General features: G+C 56.4%; 5 protein-coding genes across 5 annotated transcripts; 3 read left to right on the top strand and 2 right to left on the bottom strand.

Annotated features, from left to right (window-relative positions):
• Positions 1-1352: 1352 nt before the first annotated feature.
• C8A04DRAFT_10026 (pyridoxal phosphate-dependent transferase) lies at positions 1353-2959 on the top strand (the record flags this gene model as incomplete). Its single annotated transcript, XM_062776439.1, has 3 exons — positions 1353-1500; positions 1571-1935; positions 2027-2959. 3 exons carry the CDS (start codon positions 1353-1355, stop codon positions 2957-2959), a joined length of 1446 nt encoding a protein of 481 aa, XP_062639519.1.
• A 716-nt stretch (positions 2960-3675) lies between these two features.
• On the bottom strand, positions 3676-6764 carry C8A04DRAFT_35137 (uncharacterized protein; the record flags this gene model as incomplete). The annotated part of the gene is made up of 7 exons (XM_062783056.1): positions 3676-3784; positions 3879-4000; positions 4185-4309; positions 5250-5325; positions 5396-6481; positions 6548-6606; positions 6728-6764. 7 exons carry the CDS (start codon positions 6762-6764, stop codon positions 3676-3678), a joined length of 1614 nt encoding a protein of 537 aa, XP_062639518.1.
• Positions 6765-7671: 907 nt separating this feature from the next.
• C8A04DRAFT_10049 (putative mitochondrial glutamyl-tRNA synthetase) lies at positions 7672-10071 on the top strand (the record flags this gene model as incomplete). The annotated part of the gene is made up of 7 exons (XM_062776449.1): positions 7672-7986; positions 8092-8164; positions 8236-8279; positions 8354-8740; positions 8834-9088; positions 9148-9377; positions 9471-10071. 7 exons carry the CDS (start codon positions 7672-7674, stop codon positions 10069-10071), a joined length of 1905 nt encoding a protein of 634 aa, XP_062639517.1.
• A 313-nt stretch (positions 10072-10384) lies between these two features.
• Positions 10385-22423, bottom strand: C8A04DRAFT_35135 (mitochondrial protein from FMP27-domain-containing protein; the record flags this gene model as incomplete). Its single annotated transcript, XM_062783055.1, has 9 exons — positions 10385-10527; positions 10651-11628; positions 12487-12648; positions 12679-13071; positions 13294-14276; positions 14316-15249; positions 15370-15905; positions 15981-18589; positions 18650-22423. 9 exons carry the CDS (start codon positions 22421-22423, stop codon positions 10385-10387), a joined length of 10512 nt encoding a protein of 3503 aa, XP_062639516.1.
• Positions 22424-25227: 2804 nt separating this feature from the next.
• On the top strand, positions 25228-26324 carry C8A04DRAFT_25954 (uncharacterized protein; the record flags this gene model as incomplete). Its single annotated transcript, XM_062779761.1, has 2 exons — positions 25228-26032; positions 26128-26324. 2 exons carry the CDS (start codon positions 25228-25230, stop codon positions 26322-26324), a joined length of 1002 nt encoding a protein of 333 aa, XP_062639515.1.
• Between the last annotated feature and the right edge of the window lie 190 nt (positions 26325-26514).

Below are 26514 nucleotides of genomic sequence, written 5' to 3'. Positions count from 1 at the left end.
CAGCTTCTCAGGGGTACCCGAGTTTTGCAGCGGCGATTCGAGTCTGCTGACTGTCTTTTCCTTGCCTTCCAATATCAGGGAAGATCAGAATGCCCGTGCTTTTGTCCAAAAGACCTTCCCTCTCGCTCCGTCCCCGCCGTTTCTCAGCAATTAGAACCCGAACTATTAACCGAAGCCGATCCCGTTTACACATAGATACACTAGGCCGCAGGACGCATAGTCATACTCATGTGTGTGCTTGCACGAAAAATGCAACCTTCCCGGCGAGGGGACTGCAGACACTACCTGGGATCGGGACAGGGACGGCAGTCTTCCGTGTACCGTACCACCAGCCGGCCGGTACCTCAAGACCCATGACAGGACGCTTCGGCAAGAGGCTGCCCCGTAGCGATATCCCCAACATAGTCGAGGCTAATGCAGGTTGACCCCAGATTTGCATTCTGATCATGAAACGGAAACGACTGGGTTTGCTCCATGCTACCGATCGCGTTACTGTCCTGGAAGTTACACAAGCAATATGGACAGAGTTTTCTCTTTGATTGCCTCATCGACCGACGAACCGGCAGTTTTGTGATCGAGCACAGTGTGAGCCCGAGTTTCATTAGGGCGACGATGCTTGTCAACTTTCATGCGCGTGGAGCCCGGAGCTCCTCCTGGGGGGAAGCTGTTGGCCTCTCTAGCCCGAGATCGAGAGGAAATCCCCAGAGCTCCCGTCCATCTACAGGTCGAGAACGGTACTGTACAACGGTCGAAAAGACCTCTTCCCAATTCCATACTCTCCACCAATCAGCCAGTAGAAGGGAGGCCCGGGCCAAGGAGATCGAACATTCGACTGTTCTGTGGGGCCCTCCGCTGGTTGCCGCTCCCGCTCTTGGCAGGCGGCACAACGCGGTAAAGCCGAATGATGTGCTCTGGCGGGGTCGGCAACCCCTCCAATCGCCGGAAACGTGGCAGCCCGCGGAAACCAGCCGGTGTCCGTGAATTGGGACGTCGATTATGGGGGGGCCGTGCTGTGGTGCTATGAAGGATTGTTTTGTGCCGTTTGTTTGGAGTTGTCGAGTCTCAGGTGCAGCTTACCTAACAATGCATTTGGCGTGTGGTCTCGAGTCCGTTGGCCAATCTTGAAACACTTCACAGGTGTTAATCTGTAAAGTTTTTGTCCAGCTTGAGTACAATCAACTACAGGTAAACTAAAACCAATTCTGTCAACTTGGCAACCCATGAACTCCATTGCCTGTTTTTTTCACAGCTTACCCCACAAATAGCTGATTGACTCCTTTCCCACCAAGAAACGGTGACTCTCAAAAAAGGAAAAAGAAGTATTATTTACCAAGCAGCGGCGAGTTGTAAAAATGAGTGTTCAAGGCATCAGTGTAACCATTGCAAATGCCAGAGAAAAGGCCCGGGCTCTAGACAAGGATGACTCCCTTGCGTTCACACGCGGCGAGTTCAACATCCCCACGAGGAGCCAGATTGCCAGTACCCAGTTGCTCGACACAGGTATAATCTACACTTTGTGATGAGGAAACTCATTCCAGTTGCAGACAAAGAAGGCTAACAAGACTCACAGCCACCACGGAATCGAAGGATGAAGGGGCTACTGAGGATAAGTCCATCTATCTTTGCGGAAATTCCCTCGGGCTCCAGCCCAAGCGGACTCAGACCCGTATCCAGCAGTACCTCTCAACCTGGGCCACGCAGGGTGTTCAGGGGCATTTTAAGCTTCTCGATGAGTCGCCGTTGCCGACATGGCTAGACGCGGACGATCGGGCCGCGCAGCTCATTGCCCCGATCGTGGGAGCTTCTGAGCATGAGGTGGCAGTCATGCAAACGTTGACGGCGAATCTTCATTTGTTGATGTCTGCGTTTTACAAGCCGGATATCAACGGGAGGCATAAGATCATCCTCGAGACGAAGGCGTTCCCCAGTGATCATGTTAGTCCTCACACAAGCTCTCCGATCTTAGCTTGAACCAGAAGACCACGGGAAGCGGGGAAAGAGAAAAAAAGGCTAACAAAGAGTATAGTTCGCTGTCGAAACCCAACTTCGGCACCACGGTCTAGACCCCGCCACGTCTATGGTCACATTGACTTCCCCTTCCTCTCCCGAAGACAACGTCCTCACGACCGCCGAGATCCTAGCCGCCATCGACCACCACGCCTCTACCACTGCCCTCCTCCTCCTCCCCGGCATCCAATACTACACCGGCCAACTCCTCGACATCCCCACCATCACCGCCCACGCCCGCACTCACGACATTTTTGTCATCTGGGACCTCGCCCATGCCGCAGGGAATGTGCCCCTGCAGCTCCACGACTGGAACGTCGACGCCGCGGCCTGGTGCAGCTACAAGTACCTCAACTCGGGTCCCGGGTGTATCGGCGGGGTGTTTGTGCACGAGCGCAACAGCGGGGTCGGCCGGCTGATCACGGACGAGAAGCCCGAAGAAGGGTATATCAACCGGCTGGCTGGGTGGTGGGGCAATGACAAGCGGACGCGGTTTGTAATGGCGACCAAGTTCCATCCTGTGCGTGGCGCGGCCGGGTTCCAGCTGAGCAATCCGAGCATTCTGGACATTACCAGCTTGACGGCGTCGCTGGAGGTGTTTGCCGCTGCTGGCGGCGTGGGCAAACTGCGGGAGAAATCCCTGCGGCTCACGGCCTTCCTTGAAGAGCTCCTCGAGACGGGAATTGGGAAGGACGAAAGGACGCAGTTCCGGGTTATCACGCCGCGGGACTCGGCCCAACGTGGCGCACAACTAAGCCTTATGTTGAAGCCGGGTTTGTTGGAACCAGTGATGCGGGAGCTAGAGAAGCGGGCGGTGATTGTGGACGAGCGGAGACCGGATGTGATTCGGGTAGCGCCAGCGCCGTTGTATAATACGTTTGAGGACGTTGTCGACTTTGTGGCGGCGTTTGGGGAAGCGCTAGCGATTGCGAAGGCGGAGATCAGTGAATGAGGGACGCCGAATTTACCATGGCGTAATTTAGGTTATGAGAGGCAGCATAGAGAACTGTGAATATAACAATCTGTCAACTACAAATTCCTTAAATAGTTTGCACATGAATGAACCACATATCAGGTCTATTGTATTGTGACAACAATGAATGCATAAAGGTAAACTCATCCATCTACTACGTTTGGGATATAACAAAGTTTTATATCGACCGTATTAGAAATGGAATTGCTATCGGCCTTTTCAAGGAGTTAGTTGGGAGTGAGTGCAGGAGCGAAGCCAATAGAAGATGTGTAAACTATGGGAGAAAAGGTGTGAAGTATCAACAAAACTCTAGCACCGGTATGAAAATACTCCTGAAACTGGCGGCGCTGCGTAGGTGAAATAGGGGTGTTTTCTTGATTGATCATCTCGAACTGGTTTCGTCACAGTTAGGGCCTCGGGGCCTTTTAAGTTGTAGTTTGTCGGCTCATATGTTCCTTGATTGAACCCCATAATACACACATTCTCCATGAAGCGCCAGAAGCCATAAACTCTTATGCCCAACAGACCGAGGCCCGGTGGCGGCTGCCAGTATTTTTTCCCGTGACGAAGGAGGCCGCAATTGTATTCACTAGCGCTGGTGGGTGCTAGGCAATCGCAGACAAATAGCAGACCTTTCCCGGAGACCGCCCGAGATGCTCCAAAACACAGAAAAAGATTTGTCCCATGCTCCTCGCTTAGACCTCCGTCGTGACCTTCGCCTTCGGGTTGGTGACCTTGACGCCTAATTGCTTCGCCCGCGCGATGATATCGACCCGCTTCCTCGACGAAACGTTGTGGGCGATCCTAAATTGGAAATGTTAGCCTGGTTCGTCATTCTCGCTAGCGAAGAGTCGTCGTGGCACTCGTTTGCTCCGGGTTTGATATGTGGGTAACGTACTCTGCGGCGTAGGTCTTGTTGTGCATAAGGAGGAGCTCGACGTCCTTGACGTTGCTGACACGGAAGGCCTTGTGGCCCGAGGGGGTCAGGTGGCGGGTCTTCTTGTTGGAGCCATAGCCGATCTAGAGTAAAAAAACATGAGCAGGTTAGCCACAACCCCCATCTCGCGCCGAAGGCAGTTCTGCGGTGAGAGCACGCCCTCCCCATCGAGCCGCTCGTTTGCCCGGGTGTCCTCCCCCTTTCTTCCTCGTCCATTTCCTGCGTTCCCAGCCAGATACCCCCCAAAAAGAGATTGATGCCACATACCGAGGGCATAGCAAGGTTACCACGGAACCGTCTCCGGACGCGGTTGTCAATACCCTTGGGCTTGCGCCATGCTGAGTCGACACGCAGGAAGCGGTCACTCTGGTGGCGCATAAACGCCTTAGTGCCTGCAAACAGACAAGCATGTTAACATTTCCGTGTTCCATCCCACAATCGAAGAATGTTTATCCCGTCCGCTCCCAAATTCGAATTCGGTGTTTCAATCCAGCGCTGGATGTGTCGATGGGAACACCGGGATCAATCGGTAGAGGGCAGAAGGATTTCGAGGAATATCGACGTACGCTTCTTCACGATCGGAATGTGCTTCTTGGCGGCAACCATCTGGACGACGTTGTTAGAATCGAATTGTAAATGACGAGTTAAGGGGTTGCGACGGTAATTTTGGGGAGTGGACGTACCTTGACGGTGTTGTTGTCGGGTGATGGTCGAATTTGGCGTCGTCACGATCCGGACCTACCTTGGGAAAAATTCCAGAATTTGGTTGAGCTGGTGGGCTTAGGGTTGTGCGAAAATTGTTAAGGATATGGTCTGTGCGTCTGTGCAGGCGAGCCACAGGTGGAGTCTGAAGGCTTGGCGGGCAGGGATGAGCCGCAGCGTTTGATTTATCGTTATCGATAAGGATGGTCGTTAATCTGGAGGGGCAGTGTGCAAGGGCAGAGAAGAAGTTGAGTTGGAAGCAGTGGATGGGATGGAAGCAAGTCGGCGGAGATGCATCGCTGGCGGGTTAGGTATGGTGGGAGTTCAATGGCCCTACTGAGCTAGGCGGGAAACCATTTCACAGAAATCATGGCATGTTACGAAACGATTCGGTATCTCTGGAGAAGCGGGGTGTTCTAAAAGGGAGGGGTGGTGTTGCTCTACGGTGGAATTCTGAATTCAGCAGCATGTCCGTGAAGTGAAGGTTCCAAGGTTAAGATCTGTTTAGCAATGCATTTGGAGATGGCTTGTATGTCGTCTATAACCCCCGTCTATCAACTGAGTTCCGAAGTAGAACTCGATATTTCCCAGTAAAGCCTCGTCAGTCGTAAGATGCTTATTGAGTGGCACATTGTGGGCCGCCTTCTTCTTCCTCTTCGTCCTCCCACTCTCCGCCGTACCGTGGATCACCTTGGTGAGCCCCCATCTATAGATTTTGTGAGTTTCCTAAACTGTACAGCGGGGTCAATACGGGGTTGTGTATGTGCTCAGCTTACCTCTTCGATGTCAGCGTTCGCTTCGTATTGTACCTCGTCGATTTCTTCCGCCTCGATGGGCTCCACGGGAGGCGGTAGCAGCTTCTGAAGGGAGTCGTATTCGGCATTGCTGGACAGCCAGCCGTCCTCAGGAAAGTCGACCTTGACGATGAGGTAAAGGTCTCCCTTAGCATCTCCCCTCTTGTGCGGCATACCCTCGCCCGGAACCTTGAGCGCGTCACCGGGGCGGAGAATCTTGCCCCGGGGGTGATCTATGTGAATACCCCTTCCGTCGAGGTGCTTGAGCACCACACGCGAGAAGCCAGACAAGGCCTCAGCTAGTGTGACGTGCAGGTCCGCGGAGAGGTCGTGGCCGATACGGGTGAAATTATCGTGAGGCTCCTCGGCCAAGTGGAAGATCAGGTCGCCGGGGATCATGTCGGGCATCTGATCAGCCTCGCCTTCCAACACAATGCGCTCGCCCTGCATGGAACCGCGGGGGATGTAAAGCTCCAACGCCTTGGTCTCCTTGATGGTGCGTTTCCCCTTGCACTTCTTGCAGCGGTCCTTCTCCTTGTAGTACATACCCGAGCCCTGGCAATGGTCGCAAGGGATGACCTCCTTCCGAACGAGCCCAGGCCCAACCTGGCGGAAGGCCTCTTGACGCCCGGCGCCGTGGCAGCGGTCGCACGTATTCGACTTCACCTTATCCTTCGCGCCGCTCCCCTTGCATTGGCCGCAGACCACCTGCTTCTCAGCAGCGAACTTGACCGTTTTGCCCTTGTACAGCTCCTCCAGCGTGACCTTGTAAGCTTGTTCCTCGTCCGGACTCCGCCTCGGGCGACGGGGCCCGCTACCCGGCATACCACCCGGCATACCGCCCATGTTCATGCCAAACATTTGGGATAGGATGTCGTTGAGGTCGACATCGGGGCCACCCGGTCCGCCTCGCGACGGGTCGAAGGCGGCCATGCCGTGTGTGTCGTACAAGTGGCGCTTTTCATCATCGCGGAGGATTTCGTATGCTTGCGTGATGGCCTTGAACTTTGCCTCGGACTCGGCGCGGATTTCCTCGGGGACTTTGTCGGGGTGGTGTTGCAGCGCAAGCTACGCGGATGTGTCAGTACCCATGCGCCTGTCGCAGACAGGGGTGTCAGCCGTGGTTGGACTAACCTTGCGGTAAGCCTTCTTGATGTCGTTGGGGCTGGCGGAGTTGTCGACGCCGAGGAGGGCTAGATCGCGCACTTGTTAGAAAGAGATAAAACCGAGCGCAGACCCAACGAGGAGTTGGGGAACTGGGCGCGACGAATCGTCGTCGGGAAGCCCCGAGCGTCCCGTGGCAGCGGGGCGTACCGTAGAGATCCAGGTCGTCTTCCAGACCGCTGTCCATTTTGTTCGGTGTATGAATTTCTCCTCAGTGAAATGGCGAATGCTAGTAAACACGCTAAGGGGTATCAAAATAGTAGAAGATGCAGCGGGGGTGTTGTCGAAGCCAGAATCACTAGCAAAATCGGTTGGCGTTGGTGGACTAGCAAGTAGGCAGAGAGGGAAAGCGTTGGCTGCTGGCGGCGGAAATTTTAAGAGCCTGCACTCCGAACCGCCCCACGTTGCGAGTTGCTGTGAGCAGCTTCATCAAACCCACGCCGCTCAAGACCCTTGCAAACAGGAAGCTTGGAGGGACCTAGCGAGGAAAACTTCCCTTTGAAAAAGCTTCAGTTGCTGAGATCATGGACATCGGTTTACATCTGAACTCCTTAGGCCTCCTTTTTGTTTGATATACTCCGATTGGACTATGGATAGAGCAGTCTTGAAGCCGTCCCGTTGTGCTGGTATTTCTTTTGGCAGATGCCCAAACTTGGAGATGTCTACCATCTTTCCTGCACCTCCACCTGCCCCCACTTCAAAATGCTCTCGATATAGATTCGGATCCTTTGCCTCTCGTTACGCAGTACGTAGGGTAAGACGACCTAAGCGGACTTGTTTCCGAAGGAATTCTTAACTTTGAGATGGTTTCAAGCAGAACTAACGGTCTTATCGAGGGACCCCACTCGCTTTCCTATCTCGGTTCAACCCCACCCAAGAAGGAAAGACCCTGCCTTTCCTACACCACCACAGAGTGTAGCCCAGCCACTAACAAGCTTAGACCCCTGTCAAAATTTACAGGTTCTTTTTGAGGATTGGCATATGGAAAGTGTGGCTCAACTTAAACGATTCAACATCTCGCTCTCAACGACGCAACATATAGCCAGCAGACGGGCGGACACCTTAGCTTAGTGCCCACCGCTAGCTCGGCAAGAATGGAAAAGTGTCGTCTGCTGGGAAGAGGCAGAGCCCTCCTTTCCTCGCGACGACAACTCCCATCGGCGCCATATTTCCGAAGGGACCATCCCCCATCTCACTGTCAAGGTCAACGCCGCGCAAATTCGAGCCAGGAGCATTTTTATGACACAAAACCGCCGTTAAATCCGGATGGCAGGCGATGCCGCACCCGTTTTGCGCCTTCGCCAACAGGGTATCTGCATCTGGGATCTCTGCGTACTGCTCTCTATAACTACCTTTTGGCTAAGTCCACAGGGGGTCAGTTTGTCCTGCGTCTTGAGGACACCGATCAGGTGCGGCTGGGCGCTTCATCTTTGATGAAGTCTATTTCCCCCTCACTCCCCAACATTTTCCCCCTTTTGTCATCCAGTGTCAAGCACTCACAGCTTCGTTCGTAGACCCGCATAGTGTCGGACGCGGAGTCCAGATTGTATGAGGACCTAAAATGGGCGGGTCTGTCATGGGATGAAGGTGAGAACTATTTAGCTCTCGGTCGAAATAATAGGACTCGTAAAAGGGCGTGACACTAACCCACCTGGTAGGCCCTGACACACTTGGGAGGGGGCCGTACGGGCCGTACCGACAGGTAAGCAGTCTGTTCGACTTCGGAGACCGATCCCCATCGGCCAACTAGTAGGATGAGTTTCTAACTGCCTTCAGTCCCATCGATTGCCACTTTATAATATGCGTGCTTCCCAGCTTGTACGTGAGGGAAAAGCCTACCGATGTTTCTGCTCGCCTGAAGCTTTGGAAGAACATAAACGGATAGCCCATGCGGCCGGGCAGCCTACGTTGTACCCTGGCACCTGCTCTCATATCCCGCTCGAGGAGTCTGACGACCGGGCTCACAACGGACAACCCTTTGCTATCAGATTCCGGAGCGCCGAGGAGCCCGTCTCATTAAAAGACGCCGTCTACAAGCACTTCCGGAAGGCCGATCCCGAAGATGACTTTGTTATCATGAAGCGGGACGGGTTCCCAACGTACCATTTCGCCAACGTTGTTGATGATCATGAGATGTATATCACCCACGTCATTCGGGGAGCGGTATGTGTAGTCGTTTCTTCGATTCTGCCTGCAAAATTGGGTATGGGGCTCAGCTAACCGGTTTTCTCCACTTGTTTGTTTCCCCTGAAAAAGGAGTGGCTTGTTTCTACACCTAAACATGTTGAATTATACAACGCTTTCGGCTGGCGCCCGCCGGTATTCGCCCATCTTCCCCTCCTTGTCGATTCTAACCGCCAAAAATTGAGCAAGCGCGACAACTCGGCCAGCATGGAGTACTATCAGAAGGGCCACATTCTTCCGGCCGCCCTCCTCAACTTTGCCGCCTTGCTCGGTTGGTCCTCGCCCGGGCAGTCCGACGTCATGGTCATGCACGAGATGGTCAAGAAGGTAAGATGCACGCCGTTTGGTACAATTTTCCGTTCTAGCCTGACAGCAAAACAACCTAGTTTACACTCAAGTTCACAAAAGGCGACATCATCGTGTCACTCTCCAAACTCCCTTTCCTCCAGGACAAACATCTCCACCTACTCACCACTAAACGACCTCTATATGGAGTCGACAAAGCCGTGATTCACAACGACATCCTTTCCCCCATAAAGGACATCATCTCCACCCTCGACAAGGCCAAAACTGCGGCCAAGAAAGCCGCAGACTCAACTACAGACACATCCATCCCGTTGCAAGCACAGGCACAGTCACAGACACAGCCTTCACAAGACACCAACGAAACGGACAGAGCCCCTTACCGCCACCATTCTTCCGAAACCAGCGACCTCGGCAACCTCATAAAAAATCCCCGATTCCTAGAAAAAGCCTACCTCCACAACCTCGGCCGTTTCCTCACTAGCATCAAACTCGACCTCACCAACCCCGCGGCCCGCTTCCCCCCGCTCGTGCGCAAAGCACGCTACCTCTTCTGGGACGTCCCCTCCACCACGCTCGAGCAGCTCCTCCGCAACGACGCCCTCGCCCCGGGCATCCCGCTCTCCGACATCCAAGCCCTACCCCGCGCGCTAGCCATCCTAAACGACAAGATCGAAGCCGTAAACCCGCTCCAGTGGTCCGAGCTCAACCTGGCCGAGCTGCTGAAGGGACTCAAGACGGATGAGAGGTACCTGAGGTGTTTTGCCGCTGCCGGGGAAGATAATAGGAAGTCGTTGAATTACCTGCCGCTGAGGTGGGCGTTGAGTGGGATGGAGAAGGGGTTGCCGGTGTCGCTTACGATGGAGATTTTGGGACGGAAGGAGACGTTGAAGCGGGTGAAACTGGCGAGGAAGGTTGCGGAGATGGTGGCGGCTGAGGTTGGGAGCACAGGGCTGGGAAGTTCGGAGAAGGTGGGAGAGGAGGCTACTAGTGGAGGAGCCTGGTGACCTAGCTATGTGCTTCCTGAAAATGACTGAGAAATGGGGAGCTGTAAGTTGAATGTAAATTACGTTCCAATGTGGACATGGACAATTCCGGGGATAAATAAAACATGTGTACGATATTTGGCACAATCACAAAAACTAAAAGATCGAACAAATCAAAAGAATAACAACCGAGTTCTGCGTACGCCGTAGCACCTCATGCGCCATCTAATGTAATCAAATAACTCGCCATCATCAATTCATATCCCATATTTGTGTAGCCCGCCAACCAAGGCCAGTCCACGTCTTTTTCTTCTCCCCCTACCAGCGACCCCCCTTACGCACTCCCGTCGCTAAATATCCTCGTCTTCACATCCGCCGCCACCAGTCCAGCCCGCTCCCTCGCAGCAATCGAGTCAATATCCTGCACAATCTTGCTCACCGCCGCATCGCTGGCCGCAACCACACCACCGCTACCCGCTCCGTCTCGCCCGCGTCCGAGAGAAAGAATGGACGAGCCACCGCCCCCGCTGCCACCGCCACTACTGGCGCTTCCTTCTCCATCCGGCCCGGAAGAGCTGTTATCCCCCGCAGCTCCAGAACCTCCTCCACTCCCACTTCCGACAGCACCACTTCCACTCGCACCGGGACCACCGAGACTACTACCAACACCCGCCAGACCAGGACCACCTCTACCAAACGGACCCCCCGCCAAGGCCGAAGCATTCCTGCTAGCCCTAGCAATAGCACCAGCCACATCATGCACGCGCGACGCAGCATCGGCCATCTGGCTCCGGGCAAAGCTGCGGTTGGTCAGCAGCGGGTTCTGAGACAGCGTCTGCACCCAGTATTTATCCCACAGACGGTCCAACAGGCGCCCATCCAGGGTGCTGCGGAAGTGCTCGACGGCGAGCGGGTAGTACTTGCTAGCGTGGGCGCCGTAGTCTCCGGCTTTCGTTAGCGGGACGGCGGTTTGGTTCGGGTCGTGGGCGGGTGCAGCGGAAGATTGCGAGGCTGCTGATGTGCCGCCAGCAGGCGCGATGTATCCGTCCGGGTACGTCCGAAACGCGCCGATATCGACCTTGTTGGCAGACACGGTACGGTCCGGGTCGATGACGACGGCGACCATGGGGCCTTGCAGCTGCTGCAGTTGCTGGGTGGCGACGTCGATGCCCGACAGCCAGCAGCCGTAACCCGGGTGGGAGTGGTACCAGCCAATGACATTTTCCTGGCGGGATTCGTCGCGGCACTGGGCGAGGTATTCGACGAGGTACTCGTCGGCTTCACCCTGGGCGTTGACGCGGGTCTCGGTACCCTCGACAGGGAGGCGGAAGGCGTCGGTGACGACGAGGGCGGGGCCGTCGACGTAGCCTTGCATGATGCCCATGACTTCGAAGGCGCCGCCGGAGCGGGCGTGGATGACCATTTTGATGAGGGCCACGGGGGAGATGCGGACGGTTTTGAAGTAGTGTGGGTCGGTTGTCCATGGTCGGGCTTTGCTGGCTTCGGCTTGGGAGGTGGCGGAGTAGTTGAAGAGGGCGTCGCGCTGGCGGTCGACCAGCTTGTCGGTTAGTGGGAGCTCTAATTACATGGTAGCGTCGTGAGTTAGCCTGTGTTTCTTTGGTGTTTGATTTTTCGGCGGAAACATTATGCATTATCGGAAATAGAGAAATGAAGTAAATTAAGGTAAAGACTCACCCATTTTGCTTGCTGTCCGGAACGTGGTTGAACGGTTGCAATACCCAAACTTGGAGTCGGCGTTGTGCAAGCAGTTATTTGGCGAATGTTGCCTGCGGGTGATGGAGGGGCTGCAGAGCTCCGATAAGATAAGCCGTCAAGGTATCCGACGAGCATAGCACGCAGCAACCACCCACACGAGCTCCTTCCTCCTGCAATAAAAAAGAAGTCACAGATTTCCGGGAATACGGCCTAAGAACATCGCTCCGGTATGATAATTACTGAATTCGCGTATATTTCAGCGGTATCACTGCTCAACTGGCCATACTCGGCTTGCTCCTGCTTGCTCTGCCTGATTCTCCCCCCCCTCCTCACACCGAACAAATACATAAATCAACTAACACAAAAGGAAGAAGGAAAAAAAGCCAAACCAAAAGACCTCCCATGTGCTCCAACCAATGCATCTGTTGCCGCCTGGCTTATCCTATCCTCTAATACACCCAGTCCTTTCCTTTCCATCCAGCCGGCCTTTCTAGGTAGGTAAAGTGAAGCCCATTACCAAGAGACAAAAAGTACAAACAGGGTACAGTACTCCAAGTGTCGGGAAGTAATTACCCAATGACACCGCGAAGGAAAATAAAAACAACTCTCTTCTCCATTGCCGCTTGCTCATCTCACCCACGAGCAATAGACAACACGGATGGCATGACATGATATGGTAATATCCAACCAACATCACACTCATGCCTCACATCCGCCGACTCATCCTCCTAACCAACCCATTGCCGTTTCCATTCCCATCCTCCTTATTATCGCCATCCCCATCTTCACTGTCTCCCATATTATTATCCCCGCCACTCGCGACAGGAGCCACGACAGTATTCTCCCGTTCCTTCAACCGGTTCGCCAGCGCCTGGATCCTGTCTCGCAATCCACCACCTCCACTATTATTACCCCCGCCATTACCAGTCCCACTCCCTCCAGTCCGCCGTCTGTCCGGACTACTCTGCTGCTGCTGCTGCTGCTGCTGCTCCCTCTCATCCGTCTCAGATATAGCCACATGCCCAGCCGTAGCATTCGTCTTTGTCCTTCGCAACCCACCCACCGACCCGGAGCCGGAGCCGGAGCCGGAGCCACCAGTAACAGTGGAACTCGTCACACCACTGCTACTACTCGGCCTTCCTCCGTGGTTGTTACTGCTGCTGCTGCTGCTACCACCGCCGAAGGTCCGAGACCAACCGCTTGATGAGGGCCGGAGGAGACTGCTGAAGGTGGATTTGCTGCCACTGCCACTACTGGCGTTGCTGTTGCTGGTAGTGCTGGTATTGGTGGTGCTGTTGTTGTTTTCTAGAGGGATGGAGGAGGATGGGGTGGGTGGCGCCATGAGGAAACTTGGTACGGGCCCGGTGGGTTGGTGGTTTGTTTGGACTGTTACATGGGTATTTTGGTCTTGTCCTTTCCCCCCATTCACACCATGATGCTGATGATGGTTGTGACGGTCATTCCCATGGTTCCCAGCGGCGTAATTGTTCAAACTCGAGATATGCGAGCGCATCGAGGACGCAACACTGGAACTGCGACTGGCCGACGGCGACGGGATAGGAATAGACGTCTGCGACCTCCGGATGGATCTCGGCGGCGACCGCGAAAAGTCCACAGGCGAAACCCCATACAATGACGACGAGTCATCCCCGCTGTTATCCCTCGACTCCGACGCCGTCAAGTTCATCGAGTTTGCCGTCGTGGCTGTGGTGGGCGGGGTGGCGAGCAAGACCGAACTGGTGGCCAGCTCGCGCAGTTTGGATTGTTGCGCGGTGTTGGGCCGGTGGCGGGAGAACTTGTTGCCGATGATGGCGCCGGTGTGGCTGATGAGGGCCTTGATGACGCGGCTTTTGAGGGCGAGGGCGAGGTCGAGGTTGGACCAGGTCTTGTTGCGGTATTCGATGGTTGGCAGGCGGAAGACGAAGTCGTGCACGTCTTCAAAGTTGCGGTCGCCTTTGCCTTTGTAGCTTAGGCATAGGACCACGGACGGCATCTTGATGTAGGCGAAGGTCATGTAGTTGGAGGCGCGGTCCATCATCTTGGTTAGGTCGTCCGACTGGGTCTTGGATTTGTCTTTCGCCCTGTCTTTGTCCTTCTCCCTATCCCGATCCTTGTCGCTATCGTTGGACCGGTGTCGCAGCGTGAAGCGCGAGCGGCTCTTGGTGGTGGACGAGGCGGCAATGGACGCGGTATCGCTGTGAATCGAGGCAGCGTCGCGCGACGTAGACAGAGCCGACAGACCCGTGGTGGTCCGACCGAAACCACCCGGACGCGGCGTGTTGATGCGTAGCGAATCGTGCGACCGCTTCTTGTTGATCGACCGTGAAGGGCCGGTGTTGCTGCTCCGGAACAGCCGGAACGAGACGCCCTCGCCAGACTGGATGGTGAGTGCCTTGTGCTTGCCCGAGCCTGAGCCCTCATCCGGGTCCGAGGTCAGCGTCGGGCGCAGGCGGAGTTCGAGCGAGCCGGGGCGCGTTGCGAAGGGCGTGGCGTTGCTGCTGGTGCTGTTGCTGTCGGCCGTACCGAGACGCGTAGAGTGACCGTTGTACTCGTCCTCGTCTTCGTCCTCGGTCTCGTTTTCGTCGTCCTCCTCATCCCCGGTAGATTGCCTGATCATGAACGGCGAGTCATTCTTCCCACTACCACTGCCACCACCAGCAGTCGCCTTCCCGACGTCGGTGCCCGGGAAGATGTACTCAAACAGCTTCTTGCCGAGCTCACGCTCCAGCTGGATCTTGAGCGGGAACAGATTGACTTCGAAGTGGTCCATGACGGGAATGCCCGCGATGGCCTCGAGCATGTTCCAGTACACGCGGATGACGGGTTGCGTGTTCGTGTGCGTGACTCGGTCAGAAGCGCCACGATCCCGATCACGGTCGACATATGGAGCCACCATGGTCGGGTAAATGGCATCCGGGAGCAGATTCAGCCCAAGAATCTTGCCGACCTGCATGAGGTTGATATGTGAGCCGTCCGCATTGTCAATACGGTCATACTCGACGTCCTTGAGCTGCAGTTCAACCATAGGCTCATTATTGTCGCGCACGAGCTGCCACACGATCTCCTTGGCCATGATACTCCATTTCAGCAGCGCATTGCTACTCCCCGTCTCAAGCCGACGCTGCTGCGACGAGGTAATGGCAGTCATCATGAAGAACAGCTCGTCCTCACAAGCCGCCAAGTCACGCTCCAGCAGCAGCCGGTCATGCCAGCCTTGCTGATCGAGATGGCGCGCGTGAATGTGGAAGTGCGTCTTGATCTCCTCGAGCTGGCGCACGCGCTCCTGCAGACGGATGACCATCTCGGGCACGCCGCGCAGGTCGCTGAAGTCGGAGGCCAGCAGGATCTTCTCGAGGCGCTCGCTGCGCGTCTTCTCGAGCGGCTCGCTGTACATGAGCAGGTCTAGCACGATGACGTAGATGGCGTAGTACTGCGACGAGTTGCACAGCGCGTGTGCCCGTGGGAACTCGACCCAGAGGTTGTCTGTTCGGGTTTCCGAGGCGTTGTTCTTGTCCGTTTCCGTTGGGTCGGATTTCTTCCCAGGAGCAGCACCACTCCTCGTACCACCACCAGCAGCACCGGCAGCAGCAGCAGAAGCAGCACCATCGGGGCCATTAAACCCATCATCACCGCCCTCTTCTTCTTCCGCGCTCGCATTGACCTCATCATTATACTTGAGCCGCAGCGGGTTGAACTTGTCATACCGCAGCATAGCCGACGTCTTCTGGACCACACGTTTGAACCCAAACGGATCCGACTGGAAATCAAACATGACCTCCATAGGCACCCAGGGGGGCCACGACGAACCCGCAGGGGTCCCGTACGTGTTGCCCGAGTACATGGACACTAGCTGGGTCGAGAACCACTTCTGGTGGGTCACGAAGAACTGCGTGCTGTCCATGTTGACGAGGAACCGGCGCTGCACCAGGCCGCTGACGTCATCGAACAGCCGGCTCTTGTCCAGCACGTCGACCACTTTCAGCTCCATGCCCTTGGACGCTGTCAGCACCACGTGCTTCTTGTTCTTGTCGCTCTGCAGCTGGATCTGCGGCGCGATTAGTCGTACGTGGTAGCTGTTTTGCGTCGTGAACTCGTCTGCGATGCCGCTAGCCAGGTCGGCCATCGTGGGGTGTTGCTGGCTCTGTGTTTGTGTTTGTGTCTGCTGCTGTTGTTGTTGTTGACTTTGACCCTTCTCCTGACTCGACGACTCCGACCCCGCAAACTTGTTACTGTCCTGCAAAATCCGCCGAATCCGATCCTCAATATCCTTCGCAACGTCCTGATCGCTCTGGCCCGCAAAGTCCGGCGTGTGCCCTGTCGTCCCGGGCGTCGGCACATTGCTGCTGCTGTTATTCCTCCCACCGACCTTCGACTTGGCCTGCTCGTCGACCAAATCCAAAATAAACTTGACGGCCGGGCGCGAGAGGTAATATACAAACCCCCTGCGCTGGCCGACCTGGTGACTGTACCGCAGGATGATGTTCCGCAGCGTGTTGTTCCATTTCAGCTGCATGTTGTGCACCACGAACCGGTTCTTGAAGTCGCTCGCGAACTCGGCCGCTGCGGGCGTCGACATGGTCCCTTGCAGACTCCGCGTGCCTTCTCTAAACTCGGTCGGGCTATTCTTTTCTTCATCGCGAGAAGTGCTTTTGTCGTTTCCGCTGCCACTGCCGGGAGTCATCTCCGCGAGCATGCCTTGCAAAAACATTTTCTTCCCCGCGAGCACCCCCGAGTGCCGACTCAGCATCTCAAACTCCGCATCCAGCTCCCCGGCAGTTTCACCATCATCATTCACCACATCCGCATCCCCTCTTACCAACCGCAACTCCACATGGCCCAAATTCCGCTGATGCGTCTCAATCTGCTCATCCAACTGTTCCAGCCGCCTCCGAATCAACTGACACTGCACATTCCTCGGATCATCGTCCTGGCTCATGACACACACATGCGTCGGCGTGGGTTCCTGGCCAAAGGGACTCGTCCGGTCCGGGTCGCCCGCAATCGTGCCGTTGATGTCCGTCTGTCGGAAGTAGGTCACGCGTGGCGCAAACGCCAGCGGCAGGATCTTGGTGTCGGGGTTGGGCTCTTCGGTGGGCAGGATCCAGTCGAGTTCGACGAAGTCGTCCATGTCGATCCAGGTTAGGTCGTTGTCGGGGATTGTGAAGCGCGAGAGGTCTGGCGGGTCCTCGTCGTGATCGTGTTCTTCGTCGTCTCCGTCTTCTTGACCCTCTGGAAACAATCCCGAGGCGGCCATCGACGCCGACCCCCGAATGCTGGCTGACACTGCGCGCACATCGGCTGAGACTAGGTCTAATTGCCCGGCGTGGATCTTCATGCCTGTCGTGCGACTCTGCGTCTTGCGCCCGCGGTCGCGCGTGTTGAACTCCTCGCGCCTCTGGTGGAGGTCCAGCATGAAGCTGTCGAGGCGCACCTTGATGCCCGTCGCGGACACCGCGTTGCCCCCCGTGTTCGCCGAGTTCTCCGCTGCTGTTGCTGCTGATGGCGCGGCAGAGTACTCGGCGTCCTTGTGCTTGTAAATGTGGCTGACAAACAGCGGCGCCAGCAAGATATTGTATTTGATCGTGGCCAGGTGCCGGCCAAATTTCTTGCTGTTCTTCTCCCTGCCCGGCCATAGCGAGCCCTGTCGGATGGGCAGCGATAGTGGGCCCGAGAAGAGTGACCACCACGCAAAGAAGTGCGTAAAGAACCGCGGCGTGAGATGCACCGCGTTGTAACTGCGCGACGGCTCCAACGCCATCGTCGACGTCCCAAGCCCAGATTCAGCTCCGGAACCAGACCCAGACCACGCCCGATCCACCGGCGCGCGAATAGCGACCGAGAGATGAATGTGCTGGCTGCGGAACCCGCGAAAGGCATCATACGGCAAGCCATCCGGCCCGGGCTTCGCATGCGCCGGCGACTTGAGCATCACCTCGTAGTGCGGCTTGCACGCAAACGTCCGCGTGCCGTCCTCCCCGATCGCGCGTTCAAACACCAGCCCAGCCAGCCACTGCACCTTGCCCGACAGCTTCATGACCACCTTCTTGAACGTTGCTGCGCCGGACTTCTTCGACTCCGACCCAAACTGCATACTCGACCCGCTGCTCCGACTCCCAATACTCCCCACACCATCATCCTCGCCATGCTGACGACGTGCCTCGCGCACCTGGTGACTGTAATCAGGCACAGCCATGACATACTCGCCGCTGTCGACGGTCATGAACTCCTTGGGGTCATCGACAGTGTGGATATTCCAACGCACGTCGTTGCGGAAGCACATGAGGAACCCGGCACCGTTGCCCGTGACCTGGTAAGGATCCCGACTGCCCTTGAGCGCGAGGTGCACGTCGCCGTCGCCGCGCCAAGCCACGCGGATGCGCGAGTGGAAGTTGAGCCGGATCTTGTCCCAGAACCCGACCCGGTCCGACGGGTCCAGCTGCGGCTTCGTCATCGACTCGATCGCCATCATCATGTCCTGGATTGCTGGTTGATAGGATGGTCCCCAGGTGATACGCGTTGGGTTCGCCGTGTGGATGTCGATGCTCATGTCGGAGAACGTCTTGACTGGTCCGATCGTGCGTCGTACATCCACCGCGAAACCATTACTACCAGCCCCTTTCCCTTCTTCGCCAGACGACGGCGGCACGATCGGCACGCGGATCCTGCGCGTTGATTCCGGCCCCCGATACTCCTCGGCAATGACAAAATCCGTCGTCATCGCCAGCGCGGGCAACCGCACCGACTGGCCCGGCTTGATCGCGGGTACGTGCAGGAACGGCAAGGGGTAATCCCGCAGCGAGATCCTCGCCTCGCCCATGCTGACCTGCAGGCTCATCGGCACTAGCAAGGCATATTTCATATCGCGGGGCATGCCCTTGCCCACCTTGTGCAGAAAATCAGGCAGATCGCGCAGCGGGAACGACGGCTTGTCGACGACAATGTGCAGGTCATTAATCAGCGCGGCCATCAACGCCGGCCGCTGCGGCACCTCCAGCACTTTCTCGCTGTCCTCCAGGTCGTCGGGTATCTCGTTGACGCCCCAGAAATGCGAGCGCATATCCTGCGCCGCGCGCCGGGCTAGCTCGTACTGCTGGTCGATCCGCTGCTTCCAACTCTTGGCGTTGTGTAGGTTCAGTTTGTGTCTCGCCTCGGCAATCGACACGCGTGCCTGGCCGTTGAGCGAGCGGGCGCCCGCTTCCGGGTCGTATCGCGGTGTCCGGCCGCGCATGCGCCCGTCGCTCGCTGATCGCCGTCGACCATCACCGCCGCCAGCACTATGGCTGCGGGTTCCGGGTCGAGGGACACCACCTGTGGTCAGCAGCGGCGCATCATCGTCCTGCCGAGCCGCCGACCGGGCTCGTCTCTTGGACGACAACCCCCTTCGCGACTCCTGCTCGTGGATTTTCTTGACCTTGACGCGGAACGCCTCCTCGCGCGCTTGGCGCTGCATTGTTTCAACCATGCCCGCGCGGTAGATCACGCCCAGTTTCCACTCGAATGCGCCGTCCTCCAGCTCAAACAGCAAACTCTTCGCCCGCAGCGACACCTTGGGCACCTTCTTGGGCGGTTCGGGCCCTTTATCGAGGATGTACTCGTCCGTGCCCGTCTTGAACCGGTGGTGCAGCTGTAGCACCGACTTCAGGGTATTGACAAAATTGTCCGTGATCTTGTAGATGACCATCTCGTGGGGGACCGCCAAACGCACATTCTCCGCCACAATGTCGAACATGCGGTCCTCGCGCACCCCACCGTTGGTCAGCCGATGTCGCGACTCGCGGTGGTCGACGCGGACGTTCTTGAGGCTGACCACGCGCGCCCAGACTCGTCGCATCCGGGGAGCTTCGGCGAACAGGCGCACCAGCTTGGCCTGGACGAAGGGGGATGACCATCGGTGTTGTCCGGCTTCGAGGTTGTAGATGTGGAACATCACGGGGGGGTCCGACGGTAGGTCTGCTTTGATCTGTATGAGCGTGGCCTTGAAGTCTACCGCAACGAGCTCTGGCGCGTTTTTCCAGGCCTCCGCGTCCAGACTCAAGTCTCCCGAAATGCCCATCGTGGGCGGCGAAAGATGGCCCACTACCCGTCGTCCCTGAGGTGACATGGGCGGTGTCATCGGTGTGGTCGCAGCTGTGGCCGTGTGAGTAGTAGAGCCGTCCTTGCTTGTCCGCATAAATGCTTTTCGGAGACTCGAAACGGCAACCCCAACAGCGTAGTGACGCGAGAGCGAGTAATGGAGGAGGACCGTCCGGATGTGCGAGTGGATATGGAACACGGGGCCCTGGTGGTCGCTCAGTGTTGATAGTGCCACCTCAAACTTGGGGATGTTGACAAACGGCTCAAACTCCCACTTGTCGGCCGCTTCCACCATGAACACCTCGAACCCACGAGCGTGGAGAGCCACCCGTCGACCGTCCCCTTCGTGGTAATACTTCTTCCTCGGCGAGACGGGGATCGCCTTGAGAATGTCGTTTTCTGGCGACATGACGCCGCGGCTGCTCGCTCTGCGCCTAGACGGCCGCCTGTGCAAGCCATCCAGTCTCTGGGATCGGTAGTCGGCCGACCAGGAGTCCAGCTGGATCACGATGCCCCGCGAGTCCTCCGAGATGCCCTTGTCCACGCCGGCGACCTCGATGCTGCAGTCCGAGCAGTGCAGCTGGAAATGCAGTAGCCAAGCCGGCAAACCGCGCAGGAAATTGGAGTGTTTGGAGGTCTTCGAGACAGCGCGTTTGTCTGGTTCGACGTTAAGACGCAGCTGGCGGACGATCTGGCGCAGCCCGTCGCGGATCTCCTCTCGAACCATCTTCAGCGTGAATGTTTCAAGGTTCCCCGTGACCACCACGTGGACGTTGGGCGTGGCGTTGAGCTGCACCTTGAGATCGAACGACTCCGTCTCGAGAAGATCGAATCGGCTACCAGCAGAGGTCTGGTAGTACAGGTTATGTGTCTGAACTCGCATGGCAGCGGCCAGTGAATAATGAAGGTCCTCCACCGTCGAGTGGAACGACTCAATGTCTAACGATATAGACGATATGGATGATATGATCAAGTCAAACTCATCGGGCTCCGCCGTCTTTTGCACCGGCGGAAGTGAGATCCTCAACACAGGTTCGTGCATTGAGAATTTGTACGTGGCCTTGGGTAGTAGTCGGGAAATGAGCATGTGGCGTTGCTGTTGCGCAGGCTTTTGTGCCTTCGGCTTCCGCTGAAGCATCGCTATGAGGAGAGGGAGATGTCGGGGGTCAAGGTCGACCGAGGGCGAGGTCACGACTGAGTTGGCAAAGAGAATATTGGCATTCCTTTGCTCGGCGGTGCCCTGATCCGCCAGCTCGACCGTCTTGGATGGAAGCGTGGTTCTCGCTGTTGTCGTCGCCATCGGGATGTACATGATGCGCTCCGGCTTGCCGTGGCCGTCGTCGAGCCCCACAGAAATCGAGAGGGCGGCTGCTAGGGCCTCGTGCGCGATGTCCTTGGACGGGAAGTACATCCGGTGCGCGGCCGACTTGGGGTCGAGCCGGTGCAAGTCAATGCCGACCTCCTTCATGGACGCCGTGAGGATGATAGGCTGCCCAGCGGGCTTGATGGCCTCAATCTTCTTGGTGAGTCCAATGAAGCTGACGGCGAACTGGACTTCCCGGATCCCCTTGAGCACCGAGCTGACAAGCTCCTTGGAGTCGGAGACCGTCTGCATCAGCTCCTGGTTGGTGCTCCCGGGGACGTCCAGCTCCTGGATCACACGGTCGACTACCACATCAACGGGGTCCGCCTGCGCAAACGCCGCGTCGTCAGTCGACCGGATCCGCTTGTACTGGGCCAAGCTGTGGCGGACATCGTCGTAAGGGATGTGGACGCGCCCAAGCTTGAGCGCAATGGCCGCGTCGCGTAGCCCATCGAGCGCGTCGTACAAGTACCCGTGGATATTGAGCGTCGCACTGTCCAAAACCTCCGTCGACTCCCCACCTTCCGCCGTAAAGAGCACACTCCTCAGCGTCACGATCCACTCGGCCTGCTGATTCTCCCGTCGTTTCCGTGCCCCGCCCTGGAGGAAAAACCGGGCGCGATCGACCATCTTCCGCCGCGTGTCCACGGCCACGGTGAAGCTCCCCATCTGCACATTTCCAACCCCCGCGATGTTGACGGTCGAGTTGGTAGCCACCACGTCCACCATGCGGAGCCAATTCACCTTCCGATGCAGCCTCTTGATGCGCTCCTTGACCCTCGTCAACCGCTTCCATGTCTTGCTCCGCTCATCTGAATCATTCCCGCGGCGAACCAGCCGTGGTGTCCTTGGCCGCTGGGGGGTAATCGGCCGCGGCGCCTGGTCGGGCACATCGGAATCGGAGTCCACATCCTCGGGCGCAGCCTCCTTCGCCCTGGCGCGTTCCAGCTCTTTGATATTGACCGTGACCGCAAACTCGTCCACCACGATACTCAGCCACGTCGGCTGGGCAAACGTCGGACGGTGGACGTTGAGACCCAGCCCCCTGACTTCGAATCGGACGCCATCGCGGGCCGTATACGCGAGTCGACGCAGGGAGAAGTACCCGATGCGCTGGATGGAAACGCCGGTGACGATGCGGACGACGGCAAACACGACAAACGTCGAGAGGTATAGCAGGACGAGGATCCCAAAGATAAAGGTCGGATTAAGCAAGGCCATCTCGGCCGAACATGAATGATACGAAGCAGCGACGGGGCCGGCGCACCCATTGGTCGCAGAGGACAGGTGTCGCCGGTCGTAAAGGGAGAAGAACAGGGAGGACCAGGAACTATAATTTGATGATTTTGTACTCGACTCGACCGTGCGACCGGGCCGAGGGGGTGTTGGGGAGATCCAAACGCTGGGCCCGGTCTAAATTGCCTTCAACTCGCGGGGCATGCTGCGCGCGACCATTATCGTGTTCATTCGTTTTTGTTCGGTTTGTGCGTGTGTCCGTTCCCGTTTCCGTATGTCGTCTGCGCTCGTTCGCTCGTTCGCTGGCTCGTCCGTTGCTGCGGGTCAGATGCAGTCGATGATGCAACACCACGCGTGGTCTCGGGGGCTCGTGTGTGGATATGTGGCTATCTGTCTGTCTCGATAAGTGCTCGAAACAGAAGTGCGTGTCCAATGGCCTCGTGGGTCTGTGTGCGTTGCAGCTGTCGTCGTCCTCGTCGTCGGATATGTGTCAGCGCAAACGTCAAAAAAGGGACAAAAAAAGACCCGAGGCTCCGCAGATCGAGGAGGGCAAAAAATTGTTGTGATCTACGACAGCTCTGGGATCCAGCTCTGTCGATGGAACAAGAATGATGAGCAACAAGCAAATGAACCTGGAAGGGAGAGAATGCACCAAAGCTGCCAGGAGCCGCGCCAAGCAAATTGATGGACAACTGGATCCAATTCCAGCAATTCCAGCAGTTCCAGGGTGGGATGCCACTGATGGAGTTCTTTTGATAACCCCCACCAACCACTGCAGGGGGGTCCGACCCCACAACCTGCATCATTGCTTTTCCCTCGAGCAAACGCCCAAGCCTGAAGAGTTCTTTCATAAACAAGAGAAGCAACGTCACTCGTTTGATGGGGTCCAAAATTTAAAGCATCTCCTAGTTTCCCGGGTGCGACTTTGTAGTGGTAAGTTCTTCGAAGCCTGTCAGCGGTGGCCTCCTGGTCTCCGGAGTAAATTTCCCCGGATCTTGGAAGCCACTAGATCCGCATCTCGGGGTCTCGGTCTTTTCTCGAACCGGCTGCCCTCCGACGGGGCCCGGCAGCTGTGGCTGCATAACCTGACTGAGAGTCGAAGCACGCCTCGGGCTCGAACTGATCATTAGTTATTCGAGGAGTCCATCGCCAAAAGCAAGATCGTCAGGTACCAGGATCGCCGGACCGCGCCGAAAAAGCTTGTTTCAAGGAGGAAAGGGGAGACCGGGTATGAGCTTCAGGAGAACGACCTCGGGCAGGACCGTGTCCAACGAGTTGGTGGAGAGGATTGGGGCGTGCGAAGGTATGCTGCGTCGTGGAACTAATGCTTGAGCTGGAAAGGACAACCACAATCCAACATGGGTGATACCACTTGGGCAACCCAGAAAAAGGATCTATGGGAAAGGAAAGTCTTGACAGAACCATGAGCAGAAATTGGGGGGGGGAGTCAAGCTTATATACTCTCACAGAAAAGACGCTCAGACATGAAGCCGTTGTAAGGTTCTGGCTGCCGCTGGAATTCGTTGGAACTCCTACGGACATTAAACAGCACGTTGGAAGCTCATGCCAGAAGATTCCGATGCGGATTCCATCAAACCTTACGATTGAACGAATGCTAAACTACAGCGGCAGCAGCGATGCAGGTTGCGCTCAGTAAATAATTCACCGTAGTGCAAAAGCCGGGGAGAAAGAACAAAAAAGACCAACATCAGCAGGACCAGAAGAACAATAGAAAAGAAAAGGAAATCAATGGAAATCAAGGCACAAACCTGCAAAGTCTCTGCCCTACAGTACTAAACACTACTACAATGTACACAATACTGTATACCTAAGTAACTGTCCCTCGGTTACGCCCCTCGCAGCCCTCCGGATCGGGTCAAAACCAGCGATCGCAGGCAGCTACTGCAATGTTTCCTCCGCAACGGGCCGCAAACGTAACCCAACACAAGAAATGCCAAGAAAACGACAAGCTTGACCTGCATGCACCCCAGATCTCGAATTGGACGACAAGCCTTCAGCTCTACATAATATTGACTTTCCAGAGCTCAATTCCAGGCCGTTCAAGGTATGCGACAGCTAACGACAATGGCTTGCCATCTGGTGGGTTCCCATACCTTATTTATCCACCTCATCCCAGCTTTTTGAGGCTTGTTCGGTGAGGATTCCAAACAGCCACCCAGTTGGCCAGGCCGCTGTTATCAGCGGCCAGCAGCCTCAATTGTCATATGCGGCGTGAGATGGATGAGCAGAGCGTGTGTTGGTAGCAAGTCTGGGCCGAATTGGCCCCTGTGCCGCTTTCCTCTTTCGGACGTAATTGAGCGTGTAAGTGAGCAAAGGTGAGCTTCAGAGTGAGAGCCGCAACACTCAGCATGAAAACCGCGCGGCACAGGGGGGTTGAAGCGGCCCGGGTTACGAAACGAAACCTTGGAAAAAGGATCACTCGCGGGCCGTGGCCCAAGTGCGTGAACAAGGAAAGGCTGAGTGTGAGTTTCAACGTTTGTTGATCTCTCATTCTTATCCATTTGTTCATCTATCATCGATCAACTTAGCTCCTCGCCTGCGAGGACCCGACTGGAAATGGCCTGGACAGAGTCGACTTGACTAGGACTTATTTTTCTATTGTTATATTTTGTTGTCGCTTGTTCCTGTTTTGTGTCGCCTTTCTTGTCTTGTCCTCTCCTCCCATGACCGCGCATCTTGCGAAGTCTCGTTTCCTTTCCTTGTCTTCTTGGTCTTTGCCATTTTATAGGCGTTGACGCCGGCACGCTCACCCCCCAACAACAACAAACATGTTAGTCCGTTCCTCAGGAGTCCGGGGCTCTATCATCCCCATCATCATCCTCCTCCTCCTCTGCAGCTGGCTGCTCGTCCTCTACTCCCACCAGCACCACCTCCAATGGGACCTCCTCCCCTTCCTCTTCACCCCAGACCAAGAACCCCCCGTCGAAGTTGTGGTCGCCAGTACCCGTGCCGAGGACACCCTCTGGGTCCACCGCTTCCTCCCGCGCTGGGCCCGCAGCATCTACGTCGTCGACAACCCGCGCGCCCGCCTGACCGTACCCGAAAACAAAGGCCGCGAGGCCATGGTCTACCTGACCCACATCGTCAACAACTATGACACACTGGCGGAAACAACCGTCTTCGTCCACGCCTCCCGCTTTGCCTGGCACAACGACAACCGCGACTACGACCTCCTTCCGGCATTGCACCAGCTGCGGTTGGACTACGTCCAGGAGTCTGGGTATGTCAACCTGCGCTGTGTGCAGGTGCTCGGGTGTCCGGCTGAGATTCGTCCCCATATCGACGCGGCATCGGATTGGGCGCGGAGTATCGGTTCTGCGCCGATTGGGGACGGGAGTGGGAATTCTCGCGCGCTGACGACCAAGGAGATTTACAAGGCTGCGTTTGAGGAGCTGATGCCCGGGGTTGATGTGCCGCAGCAGGTGGGTGTGAGCTGCTGCTCGCAATTTGCGGTGTCACGGAAGGCGGTGCGGAGTCGGTCGCGGGAGGACTATGTGCGTTGGCGGGACTGGTTGTTGGAGACGTCGCTGCCGGACGATTTGAGTGGGCGGGTGTTTGAGTATATGTGGCATAGTGAGTCTCCCCCTTTTTTTCACCCCTGATCCTGCTTTTTTTGTCCTTTCCGCCCTTTTCTATGTTCATTGATTAACTAAACTGTCCTTTTTCAGTAATATTTGGCAAAGAAGCCGTGTACTGCCCCTCGGCAGCCGACTGCTACTGCAAGCTGTTCGGCGAGTGTGGTCTCAAGTGTCAGGAGATGCAGTGCGAGGGCCGTTATATCCTACCCAAGTACTCGAACTTGCCAGAAGGCTGGCCGCAATTCGGCTATGCGGGCGAGGACCGAAACTTTACCGGGCTTCTATGAAGGCCCGGTGGTCCGAATATCGTTGTGAGCCGCACTCAATTTAGAGCGGCTAACACCTGAACTATCTGTTATGTGCCCGGGCTTGTATTGCTGTGATAATAGTAAGTATATCGAGAGCTTTTACGTTGGGTCGGAGCTAACTGGGTATAGGAAAGAATGCATCAAAGCGTTCTTCTTTCAGATTCATGAA

The sequence above is a fragment of the Dichotomopilus funicola genome, assembly GCF_033296635.1.
Source record: "Dichotomopilus funicola strain CBS 141.50 unplaced genomic scaffold C8A04scaffold_10, whole genome shotgun sequence".
Lineage (NCBI taxonomy): Eukaryota > Fungi > Ascomycota > Sordariomycetes > Sordariales > Chaetomiaceae > Dichotomopilus > Dichotomopilus funicola.
The sequence above is the reverse complement of the archived record's forward strand: the minus strand, read 5'-3'. Positions and strand labels throughout refer to the sequence as shown.